Source organism: Notolepis coatsorum (genome assembly GCF_963971535.1).
Source record: "Notolepis coatsorum genome assembly, chromosome: 7".
Lineage (NCBI taxonomy): Eukaryota > Metazoa > Chordata > Actinopteri > Aulopiformes > Paralepididae > Notolepis > Notolepis coatsorum.
The window spans coordinates 113,328,013-113,341,381 of NC_140171.1; the positions used below are offsets into that span (position 1 = coordinate 113,328,013).

Here is a 13,369-nt window from a genome sequence, read left to right on the forward strand (position 1 = left end):
TCATATTTTACCCACGGAGTCTTGAGATCTCCTGTTGATCTCCTCTCAACTCTCCAACGGTTCAAGAGCGCCATCTGGTGGCCGATCGGCGGATCGCCCAAACAGGAAGTGACGCGCCGGAAGTGGTGCTCGCCCATATTTCGTCCGGGCACTCTCTATCGTTAGCGGGACTCCATCTTGATACACTGGACATCGATCGGTTGCAAATAACTCGATAAACAACATGATTTGGACGTATATATTATTATACAACCTGGAAATGGATCGCATATATCAACATCCCATAATAGTGAACTTTCTGCTCGACGCTGATCGCCCAACGCTACGAGGAAGCCGCGGTGAGTTTCAGCGTGTTTGATTATTATTAAGCGTATAAACTGCTGTGATCTATGTATCGCCCATACACTACATAAATGATTTAACGTCGGCCACGGACTTATAACCCCCCCCCCCTCCGGTCACCAGCAGATGATGAGGCATGACGCTTAGGACCTTGCACAATTGAAAGTTTTAATATGACGTCAATCGGTATCAAACTACATTTGATGATGTAATATAATTATTTAGGGCTATAAATCACGTTCTGCAGAATGCTGCAGAAAACGATAAAAACATATTTATACTTTAGACCGTATTTTTGTATGAATATGTGAATGAAAAAGTAGAACGTTGCTACATCCTAAATGATAGATACTTGACGTTGAATGGGCCATAGTAATGTCAATTTAGCAATACAATTTAAAAAGTTATAGCCCTGCAAAGAAGGGGAACATCTCCATAGACTTATAGTGGTGGCAGAGAGGGGATTAAAATCAGAATAATCCCTGGCAGATAAAGGGTTAATTCGAAGCTTCGGGGGGGGGAAATAAAAAAATCTTATATATATATATTTTTTTTTAATTTTTTTTTATCTTATGTTGTGGGACTTGTTGTTTTTAAATGTGCTCTATAAATAAAGTGGATTGGATTAATGAATTAAGTAGCCCCTTTCGTGACTGTGACGCAGCCAACAAGGTTTCACTCGGCTGTGTGATTTAATTCAAGGTGGATCGCTGTTGTCGTTTGAACAACTTCAGATTTCATGGGAACTACCAATCCCCCAAATCAAGAATGTTTAAGATGAATGAAGTAAGATTTTGATTATTTGAAATATGGCCTGTGTAGACTAAACTATGCACAGAATTATGTCAGTCTACAAGGTACAGATTCTACATGGTCCGGCAATGTAGACCTTGTAGGCTCCACTACAGACCAATTATCAGTGAATGTTCATGCATTTTTAAGAAGGGCTACTTCCACAAAAAAACTAAGAACTCACCAAAACATCTCAGTAGCACCTTATCTAAATGTTCTATTTCATATATGGAGATTCATATTTATTTATGTATTGCATGCATTTCTACATTTTATTTCCTATTTTGTTTATTCATCCCAGTATATTTCTTTCTTGTGTGTGGAATTCTACAAGGCATGTAGGTGTATAAGTGTTTGAGGATGATATCCTTCAAACAGGCAATAGTGATGATATAATTTGGGCAGTGCTGAGCTGGGTTACTTTCCTCCAGTGTATTTGTCCCCCGGCCCCACCCAATGGCCCCATGCGCGCGCACACACACACACACACACACACACACACACACACACACACACACACACACACACACACAAATCGAAGTAAAAAAAAATGATTCTTTTTTTATATAATTTTTTTATTATTATAATTGTTTTTAAACTTCGATTTTTTTTTTAATGTTCGAAGCTTGTGCCATCGAACGAAGCTTCGAAGTATTTAAGACAGCCCTACAAATGACACAGCGGTCACCATTTCAAAGGGAGTTTATTTACTTTGTGACACAGCCAAACAAATGCCAAATGATTAGGGCCTATTACAAAAATAAATAAATAACTGTATTTATCTATTAACAAGTCCGAGTCCTCGTTTGCACCTTCCGAGTCCGAATGCAGTCAATGCTCGAGTCCAAATCGAGTCACGAGTGCTGAAAATCAGTCCAGGACTCAGACTCGAGTCCTACACACTGACGGATATACAGTATACCATAGCAGTATCGGGACCAGTGCACCTCTATTCAAGTGTATGATTTCTCAGCATCTCAAAGTATACTAGTCTATTTGCCAACACAATGAACCCGGAAATTTTGGAACCACCAAACTTTTATGATAGATATGGATAGTATGGGTCACCAGCACTTAGAAACTGCTGGATGCTAAGTTGTACATGTTGGGCAACTTTTTTTATTTGCATAATTAGCGACATTTGCATAATCACCTAAATGGACAAATCTCAGAAACTACTTGATCAATTTCAACAATGTTGGAGTGGTTTGGGGGGTTATTCGGGATGCTGAATCCATTTATGATACTCAAGAGTTTCGGAATTGCAATATTTACTGGAATTTACCAAATTTCAATTTCAAGAGAAATTCTGCTGAATAATATTATGGGGAAACTTACTCCTTGCTTACAAGTGTTGGTTATCATAGACTCAGGTCTACTGTAAGCTTTAAGTCCCACATTAACAAGGTGACAAAAACATAATTCTTCCACCTTAGAAACAAAGCTAAAGTACAACCATTTATAAATCAAAAGGATGCTGAAAAACGGATCCATGCCTTTATTCCAAGCCGACTGAAGAAAATACTTCAACTTATTCAACTCTCAGCTAGGCTATTACACTGGCTTCCGGTAACATTTAGAATTGATTTGAAGGTCCTCCTCCTTATGTACAAAGCCCTAAATGGAACCAGACCAAGCTATATTGGCAATTTTCTTGTCAACTACATGCCCCCAAGAACACTACGATCATCTACTTCTATCATCTTGTATTTTAATTTTCTGCATTGCATTTATTCTGTCTATTTTATGCTCATTTGATGTATTCTAGTGTATTTTCTGCTGTGACGCAATTCTTGTATGGAATTTGTACAAATAACGTTTATTATTATTATTGCCATCCTTAGAGTTATTTGCTACCTCTATCTAGCAGGGCTAAAATTATTTGAAATGGTTTTGTTAACCCTCCTGTTATCCTCAAATTGACTTTACACTCTTTATCCTTGGGGACATTTTGACCCCAGCTGTTTAAACCTCCAGAAAATGATCATAATCAAAAGTGTTACCCAAATGTATGTTTCAGGTGCTTCATGTTACTTTGTTGATTACCTAAATAACAATTTAAATAAAACATTACCCCTACTCCCCCCCCACCCACTCAATTATACATACATAATATATATTATGTTGTTCAAGTGGGGAGTGGGCCCATGATAACTTTCCGTTTTTGGAAAGTAACGTGTCTGCTTGTGGTTGAGAGACAACAGGAGCATCTGCACTAAGGGTCTCATTCTCATCAGAGGAGGACGCCTCATAATCAGGGTCTCAGACACATTCTCTCCTATGTCACTTTCACCGTCAAATATCTGTGACAAAACTTCACTGGCAGAAAACCTTTTCTTCAAGGTAATTTTCAAATTAGAGTTTAGAAGGCTGCTATGCAAGCTATGTTTGCTCCTCCCCTATGTTGCGTAAAGTTTAGGTAGTCAAAAATCACAAATAACAATAAAAATACAGTCCGGGATATACATTCTAAAATATATACATTCTAAAATATACAGCCAAAAATATACAGTAAAATGTACAGTAATAAATGTAGAATTTTTTTAATACATTTTTTTAAGTGTATATGTAAAAATAAGAAGTCAAAAGTCCAGGAAGATTACCAGAGTTTGTACTGTCACTCTGTGGTGATGGTGAGGCAGTGAGGCACAGTGATGCGTTGTATACTCTGATGGTTGTTGGAATTAAGGACTTCCTGTGCCGTTCAGTGTTGCATCTAGGGAGTCTTAGTCTAACACTGAACATGCTCCTTCTATCAGCCAAGTCTGTGTATAGCGTGTGGGAGGGGTTGTCCATGGTGGCGTGGAGCTTAGCAAGGCTCTTCCTCTCTGACAGAGGAAGAGTCTAGCTCCACTCCCACCATGTTACTGGCCTTCCTGACCAGCTTATTTGTCACATATAAGGTACATGTATGTTAAAGGCAGAGGTTCTGTGTAGGATTGTTAGTAACTGTCTAACTGCATATATAACTGTTTCCACTAGAGGGCGCAAGTATAAATAGAGATGTCTCCTCCCATTCTTTCTCTTCCCCCCAGCCTCTCAGTGAGAGGAGAACTGTAGAACCGCTGCTCTGCCATGTGAATAAATAAACCACGCCAGTTAAGGCTCAAGATAGAAACCATGCCTCTGTCAACAATGTACATTACAGTGAAATGCTTGGTTCTGTATGAGCCCCCTGAGATTGTGCTTCAGACAGTAAAAAAGTAAAAAAATAAAGACCAAACACTATACAAAATATACAAACTAGTACAAGTACACAATGCAAACAAATGCAAAGATGAGTTAGAGAGGTAGTACAAATCTTTTACTAATAAATAGATACAATATGGTGTAGTGTTAAAAAGTGTTTAAAGTGAATGTTAAAGGTGAGTGTTATTCCATACACATGGAATATGTATCTCAATACGATAGAGGGCACACATTGTGAAAACAAAGAACAATTTACCGCCTAATAGAGGCCTTGCACAGAGTGTTTAGAATGCCCATTTCTCCTTGTTAGGGACCAAGCAGTGAGACAATGAGGAAACAGGAGTTGTAGATGAAAACTGGGTTTTTATTTACCCACAAGGTGCAAAACCATTGCAAACCAAGAATTTGATAACTAGGCCTATAGATGGGTTTCTCGTCCACGTCAGCAAGGAGGCCAAAAGGAATGTAATAATCCTGGTCAGAACAATGGGGCAGACTGTATAGAGGATACTTTGTAGGACATGACCTCGACAACATTTGAACCTGTTTGGGGAGTGATTTCACACAGACACAACCAGGAATGAGGAAGATATGGATAGTGGTTTACCATTGTATCTTTGTTCCTGGATTGTAGCCAGCTCTTGATAACAACTCATCAACAATAGTCTTCCGGGATTCTGAAATCGGGGAGGAGATAGCGGGGGGAGCAAATGAATGAATGTGGATGAGAGCCGTGATGTAAGTGATTGCAGCTACGGCTGTGGGGGTGCTGAAGACATGATCGAATAGACTTGTATGCGCCTGAATCTCCTGAACACGGCGCGACCCATTCCTAATCGATCAGAACTAAATAGGCAGAGAAAAAGCCCATTTTTAAGCACCTATTCCCCATGCACATGCGCAGAGTGCCCACGGATTGTGACGCCACGCACGCCCGCCCTGGACTGTTCCATCAGAGGGGGGAGCTTCGGTGGTAGTGTGAGTGGCTACAGACCACTGCACTTAAATATAAACATTAGTCTACCTGGAGACTCAATGAGGTAATTGTAGATGTCGCCATAAGACACGTCTGGCCATTTAGTGGGATCATTGTTTCATTATCCTGTTCGGCTGAAAGGACACTGGCCACCGAAGCTCGCCCCTCTGATGGAACAGTCCAGGGCGGGTGTGCGTGGCGTCACAATCCGTGGGCAATCTGCGCATGTGCATGGGGAATAGGTGCTTAAAAATGGGCTTTTTCTCGGCCGATTTAGTTATGATCGATTAGGAATGCAACCACTTACATCACGGCTCTCATCCACATTCATTCATTTGCTCCCCCCGCAATCTCCTCCCCGATTTCAATGTAACGCGGAAGTGTAGTGGTCTATTAGGCGCTCTACAAATTAAAATTATTATTATCATTCTGTTTACAATTGAACATTCCATGAAAATTATCTATAAATTTGGCATCTTCTGAAACATTTATAAACAGAAAATTCATAAAAAATGGCACCAAAATTTGGTAAATTCCAGTTAATATTGCAATTTTGAAACTTTTTTCTTCTCTTAAGTATAATAACTGGATTCAGTATCCCGAATAACCCACAAAACAACTCCAACATTGTTGAAATTGATCAAGTAGTTTCTGAGATTTGGCCATTTAGGCGATTATGCAAATGTATGCTAATTATGCAAATAAAAAAAGTTGTCCAACATTTACAACTTAGCATCCGGCAGTTTCTGAGTGCTGGGGATCCGTACTATCCATATCCATCATAAAACTTTGGTGGTTCAGAAATTTCCGGGTTCACAATGGGGCTCTATGGGATGGCAAATAGACTATACTGGAATACATTAGTTGGAAGGTCAAACTTTCTTCTGCCGTCACCGAAAATAGTTAAAGAAACAAAACAATAATAATAATTGGTGGCACCGTTATTTATTTAAATAGCATATTCCACCTCTGTGTGAGGTGGTCTACAACATAAAAACATCAAAACCAAATAGAAAGAAATAATGATTTTGTTACAGCAACTTTATTCGATCCATTATAATCGATCATGGTAAACGACCTTTTGAGCCTCTGAGAGGATTGTAAATAGCAGCCACATTGGTCGCATTGAATTCCTAATAGGTGATGGCGCACCCATCGCCTTTTGGTTAAAAAGTCCCAAACGGAAAGAATAATCCAATTTCACACGGTTGTAGTCGAGACTTGGGGCAATATTTGGACGCAAAAACCTTGTTGTCGGCTCCTATTTAACCCTTTCACTGCCACACGACAGCCGGTTAACCCTTTCACTGTGACAATACAGAAGGTTAGCCCTATCACACAACCGACGGTGATGCTCCATCATTAGCATCATTAGCTCCGCGGATGCTAATGATGTCGGTTGTGTGATAGTAAAGGGTTAACCTTCTGTCGTGTGGCAGTGAAAGGGTTAAGGGGAGTAGCCATTTGAATGAAAAACGCAGACGCCATTCTGACAGACCATTGTGTGTGCACAGGGGTTGGCTACAATTTGAGTGGTTGTTTGTTCTACCAATCGAAAGTATCGTCTGGGACTTTTGTGACTTTTGTGAGGGAAGTGACCCGAAAATGTAAGCGCCGAAACTGCGTTCTGAATAGCATTGTGGGCGTTTTATGAGCTCTCGACGGCAGCGTTTTTGGTCGGAGCGCTCCCAGCTCATAAAGTTGAAACTAGTTCAACTTTTGGAAAAGGAGCGCGCTCATCAATGTAACTCATCGAGGAAGGGGCGGAGCCGCGGCTGGCGCGAGCCTCAGAAAAAACGCTCAGAGCCTTTTTTTTTTATTTTTCAAATCGGTCCGCCTTGAAAAAAAGGCTATTAGTGGACACATAGCCTTACACAGGAAGAAAGATAAGTTAAAAAGTATTACAGGAAGAATGATAAGTTAAAAAGTATTACAGGAAGAATGATAAGTTAAAAAGTATTACAGGAAGAAAGATAAGTTAAAAAGTATTACAGGAAGAAAGATAAGTTAAAAAGTATTACAGGAAGAAAGATAAGTTAAAAAGTATTACAGGAAGAAAGATGAGTTAAAAAGTATTACAGGGAGAAAGACTAGTTAAAAAGTATTACAGGAAGAAAGATGAGTTAAAAAGTATTACAGGGAGAAAGATGAGTTAAAAAGTATTACAGGTGGGGTGCTTGGTGACATGGGAGGTAGCGGGCTTGGCTCGGTGGGGGGGAGTACCACCCCTCGCTCCTCTACTGAGCCTGGCCCAATTAAATTCAAGGGACCCATGTCACTGAGTGCTCGGCCCCGCGTGGGACGGACCTGGGATGTGGGGAGCCCTATTTCTAGGGGTGAATGGCGGGAGGGGGGGGGGGGGGGGGTCCCTCGTATGGCGGTCTGGGTGGCTGAACGCAGCCGTATTACAGTAATTCAAGGGGCCCATGTCTGTATACTGTTATGTTATTGATGTTATTGTAGGTATTGTCTAAGTGTTGTATGTCTATAAATGTTCATACAAATTTAAGTAAATTTTTTTTTTAAGTATTACAGGAAGAAAGACGAGTTACAAAGTATTACAGGAAGAAAGATGAGTTACAAAGTATTACAGGAAGAAAGATCAGTTACAAAGTATTACAGGAAGAAAGATGAGTTACAAAGTATTACAGGAAGAAAGATCAGTTAAAAAGCCTTTACACGGCTACATCATTTTAAAAAGCCAACATGTTTCGACCAGCTGGTCTTCATCAGGGCATAACAAGGTGCTATAGGTTCACCCTTTCTTTATGAAGGGGTTGTCATCACAGGTGCCCAATAGAGGGCAATCCCATCGTACTACACAGGTGATCAATCAATCAATCAATCAATATATGTAATACATTCCTTTATTTTATTTTATTTTTATCCACTTTTTCTCCCCATTTTAAAATGTTTCTCCCATCCCAATTTCGTATTTCCAATTCTTCCCTCCCCTGTCTTGAACGTTGCTAGACTATGCCTCCCACTGGTCGGCTGTAGTGAGGATAGAAGCCTTGCATCACGTGTCCCCTCCGGTACACGAGGAGGCAGCCTGTCGCATCTTTTCACCGCAGCAGCTCGAACTCTCAGTGGCGAGGAGTAACGCGTGGAAGGCTCACGCTGCCCCCGCTACTTCCTGTTTCCGCCGCACCGGCGTCACCAAACCGACCTGTAAGAGTCGCTGTCCACAACGTCCAATCCCCACCCACCGGCTTTCCCACCCTCTAACACTGCCAATTGTGTTCGTATGACGGCCGGCCAAGCCGGTAGCAACGCCGAGAGATACCAGCGTATCCTGCATTAGTGGCGAGCGCCTTGCCCACTGCGCCACTCAGCCGCCCCTGTAATACATGTTCCTAAATAGTGAATCCATCCCTGCTCCTCCCCCTTAACCACTCCCTCACCTTCTCTCTGTCTCTCACCTTATCCTCCTCATCCTCTCTCTACCATCTGTCTCCATGATCTCCTCTCCTCTTCCATTCTCTCTCTCTCTCTCTCTCTCTCTCTCTCTCTCTCTCTCTCTCTCTCTCTCTCTCTCTCTCTCTCTCTCTCTCTCCTCCAGCGGGTGGGTTTAACAAGCTCAAGTGGCTGACCATGTGGCCTCTGTGTCTGCTCCTCTTCCTCACCGTGCCCAACTGTGCCAAGCGGCGCTGGGAGAAGTGGTTCCTTGTCTCCTTCTTCACGGCCACCGCCTGGATCGCTGGCCTGTCCTACATCATGGTCTGGATGGTCAGTTAAGTTCCCTCTCTCTCTCTCTGTTACTGCTTTCAGACAGACACAGTTCTGGTTCTGCCTCTGGTTCAGAGTCTCAGAACCTTGGTGCTTTATGGCAAACCAGCCCGTGCTCTGTCTCTCTCTCTCTCTCTCTCTCTCTCTCTCTCTCTCTCTCTCTCTCTCTCTCTCTCTCTCTCTCTCTCTCTCTCTCTCTCTCTCTCTCTCTCTCTCTCTCTCTCTCTCTCTCATTCTCATTCTCTCTCACTGCCGTCAACATGGTGGGCCCTGGTGTGGATGAATACTCAGCAGAGTACTGTGTGTACAAACCCATTCTGGGTGAAATGCTAGAGGTTACACAGAAAACAACATTCATTCACTAACAGCTGCTGATCAACGATAATTTCCACATGTAGATCATTCGTTCCAAATGTAGACAGTACAGTATGGCCTTGTTTCTGTTGGATCCTTAACCATACGTTCAGATACACAAAGATAAATATTGTCTCGCTTTGCTCGTGTCAGTTTGACTGTTGATAACTAGCAAAACTGCTGCATGCTAGTGCGTTTGGTCGTTGATATTAGGGATGCACCGAATGGGAAATTCTTGGCCGAAACCGATACCGAAAATAGAAAACAGTTGGCCGAAAACCGAAAGCCGAAAGGCCGAAAATGATTCATAGAATAGAATTTTTTTTACCAATGTTGTGGAACATTATGATTATGGAAAAATATATGATTATGGCTAAACTTAACTTAAATAATAAATAATCACTATTATGGGTCCATAAAACATTTATTCAGCACTTCTGAATGCATACAGTACATTAATTCCATCTTTTCTCTGGCTGCCATCTGTGCTCTACTCAGCGCACCTTTCTAGTCCCAGATGAATGTGCTCTCTTGACTTTGGCACAGTAGACGCGTGACAGACAGACAGCGTCAATGTGAGAAACACAATCCCCCCCCCCTCTCGCTCTGAATAATATGCATATTAGATCACTCAGTGATTAACCACGACGGGCATATAGTAAATAAGGATATAAAAGCATGTTAAAGACGCATTTATTGGACGCGTTGCGCACAGAGTTTACATAGAAACAGCGCGACTCCCGACAGCGCGACATCATCACAACAACACGCGTTAGGTTACAGGTTTCTGTTTCGGTGATATATTTTCGGTGAAAAAACAGTTTCGGCCAAAAGCCGAAAGGCCATTTTTTGCCATTTTCGGCCGAAAACTTTCGGTGGCCGAAATTTCGGTGCATCCCTAGTTGATATTTACAAAAACTAGATAATTTCTGGTAATCTAGTCAATATCTATAGGCATTCATAGCATTATATTTCATTTTCATTGTGAAGATATAACTATGTTTGCTCCATCACGCCTGGCAAGTTTCTCACTCAAGTTAACATATTTTCAACTCGAGCCCAGAGTGAAGCTGCGTCCGTTCACACATTTCAATTAACTTTGTATGCATTTGCATAACGTACAGTAAGTCTAGTTTATATAATACATGAATAATAATATAATAATTGTGTTTGTTACAGGTGACTGTGATTGGCTTCACGCTTGGTATCCCTGATGTCATCATGGGCATCACCTTCCTGGCAGCAGGCACCAGCGTCCCGGACTGCATGGCCAGTCTCATAGTGGCACGACAAGGTGCACACACACACACACACACACACACACACACACACACACACATAGTGGCACGGAAAGGTACACACACACACACACACGCAACACACACACTCATCGTGGCACGGCAAGGTACACACACACACAACACACACTCATAGTGGCACGGCAAGATACACACGCACACACAACACACACACTCATAGTGGCACGGCAAGATACACACACACGCGCAACACACACACACACAACACACACACTCATAGTGGCACGGCAAGGTACACACACGCAACACACACACACACACACAACACACACACTCATAGTGGCACAGAAAGGTACACACACACATACTCATAGTTAAGTTAAGTTAAGTTATTATTATTCTTTTTTCAGGGACAGTGCATATTAATCAACATCTTCATGTGTCAGAATTAGCTAATGAGCTAGTTTTCATCTGTAGTCGCATGGCAAGGTACACACACACACACACACACACACACGCACACACACACACACACACACACACACACACACACACACTCATAGTGGCACAGCAAGGTAGGTACACACACACACGCACACACACACTCATAGTGGCACAGCAAGGTAGGTACACACACACACGCACACACACACACACACACACACTCATAGTGACACTGCAAGGTACACACACACATACACACACTTAGTGGCATGGCAAGGTACACACACACACACACACACTCATAGTGGCACAGCAAGGTACACACACACACACACACACACACACTCATAGTGACACTGCAAGGTACACACACACACATACACACACTTAGTGGCATGGCAAGGTACACACACACACACATACACACACACTCTTGTGGGGTGGCAAGGTACACACACACACTTAGTGGCACTGCAAGGTACACACACACACTTAGTGGCACTGCAATGTACACACACACTCATTCATACACAGACATACACACACATAGTGGCACAGCAAGGTACACATACACACACTCACACACACACTCATAGTGGCACAGCAAGGTACACACACACATACACACACTCATGGTTGCACAGCAAGGTACACACACACACTCATGGTTGCACAACAAGGTACACACACATACACACTCATGGTTGCATAGCAAGGTAAACACACACTTTCTTAGCATACATTTCAACAACACTGGCTTGTTAAGTACAGTTAGCTCTCTATTGTATATGCTATCTGAAGTACCGTACCTCTACTGGAGTACTTTTAGCACAGGCCGTGCTCCCCACTTGTCATGTTTTGACTCGTCTTGTGTATACAGACCGTGACTGTGCTTCTTGCCTCAGGTCTGGGAGACATGGCCATCTCCAACTCCATCGGCAGTAATGTGTTTGACATCCTGGTGGGACTGGGTCTGCCCTGGGCCCTGCAGACCCTCTGCATCGATTACGGCTCCAATGTGAGTCGCCCCCCTCGCATCCTGCAGGAGATCCTGTTATATAATAATAATCATCTGAAATATAACATAGAGTTATTGCAAAGTTTAAGAATTGCATTCTGAAATAAGATGTGCCCAATTTGAAAAGTGCGGTGCCTACTCTTATAGAATGATTGCTGGCGTTTAGGTCAAACTCTCTCAAATGATATATATTTTTGTAAGACCTTTACAGTCCAAAATGCTAAGCAACTGATGACACATTTTGTATGTGAGGTCATGCTACACATTGCATGTGGAAAATGTAGGTATTGTAGCAACTGATTCTAAAAACAGAAATGTCCTATGTTCTTAGATCCATCTGAACAGCAGAGGACTGATTTTCTCTGTAGTCCTCCTGCTGGCCTCCGTATTCTTCACAGTAAGTGCCGTAATGTAGAAACCTACCATGTTTTGTTTATATGTGCTACCTATTGTGATTTCCCATATATATATTATTTAAGGAGCACTTACTTATCTAATGGACTCTTTCCCATGGCTCCCCCTCTCCTCTTCTCTCCTCTCCCTCCTCTCCTTTCCATCCTCTCCCCTCCTCTCCTTTCCTCTCCTCTGCTTTCCCTCCTCTCCCTCCTCTCCTCTTCTCTTCTCTCCTCTCCTCTCCTCTCCTCTCCTCTCCTCTCCTCTCCTCTCCTCTCCTCTCCTCTCCTCTCCTCTCCTCTCCTCTCCTCTCCTTATCTAATGGACTCTTTCCCACGGCTCCCCCTCTTCTCTCCTCTCCTTTCCCTCCTCTCCTCTTCTCTCCATCCTCTCCTCACCTTTCCATCCTCTCCCCTCCTCTGCTTTCCCTCCTCTCCCTCCTCTCCTCTTCTCTCCTCTCCTCTCCTCTCCTCTCCTTATCTAATGGACTCTTTCCCACGGCTCCCCCTCTTCTCTCCTCTCCTTTCCCTCCTCTCCTCTTCTCTCCATCCTCTCCTCACCTTTCCATCCTCTCCCCTCCTCTCCTTTCCCTCCTCTCCCCTCCTCTTCTCTCCTCTTTTCTCTTCTCTCCTCCGCTCCTCTCCTCTCCTCTCCTCTCCTCTCCTCTCCTCTCCTCTCCTCTCCTCTCCTCTCCTCTCCTCTCCTCTCCTCTCCTCTCAGGTTATTGGCGTCCACTTGAACAAGTGGACTCTGGACCGACGGCTGGGCCTGATCTGTATCCTCCTGTACGCCATCTTCCTCTGCTTCTCCATCCTCATCGAGTTCAACGTCTTCGTCTTCGTCAACCTGCCCATGTGCAGAGATATCATCTGA

General features: G+C 42.9%; 1 protein-coding gene across 1 annotated transcript in view; it reads left to right on the forward strand.

Moving 5' to 3' along the window:
• Positions 1 to 13,369, forward strand: part of LOC311231937 (sodium/potassium/calcium exchanger 3-like) — a gene marked incomplete at its 3' end in the record, with an annotated part of 159,891 nt that extends 146,522 nt beyond the window's left edge. Inside the window, exons 13-17 of the mRNA XM_084318576.1 lie at positions 8,862 to 9,028; positions 10,562 to 10,676; positions 11,991 to 12,103; positions 12,435 to 12,500; positions 13,217 to 13,369. Coding sequence (XP_084174702.1) covers positions 8,862 to 9,028; positions 10,562 to 10,676; positions 11,991 to 12,103; positions 12,435 to 12,500; positions 13,217 to 13,369 — 614 coding nt within the window. The remainder of the gene's footprint in view (positions 1 to 8,861; positions 9,029 to 10,561; positions 10,677 to 11,990; positions 12,104 to 12,434; positions 12,501 to 13,216) is intronic.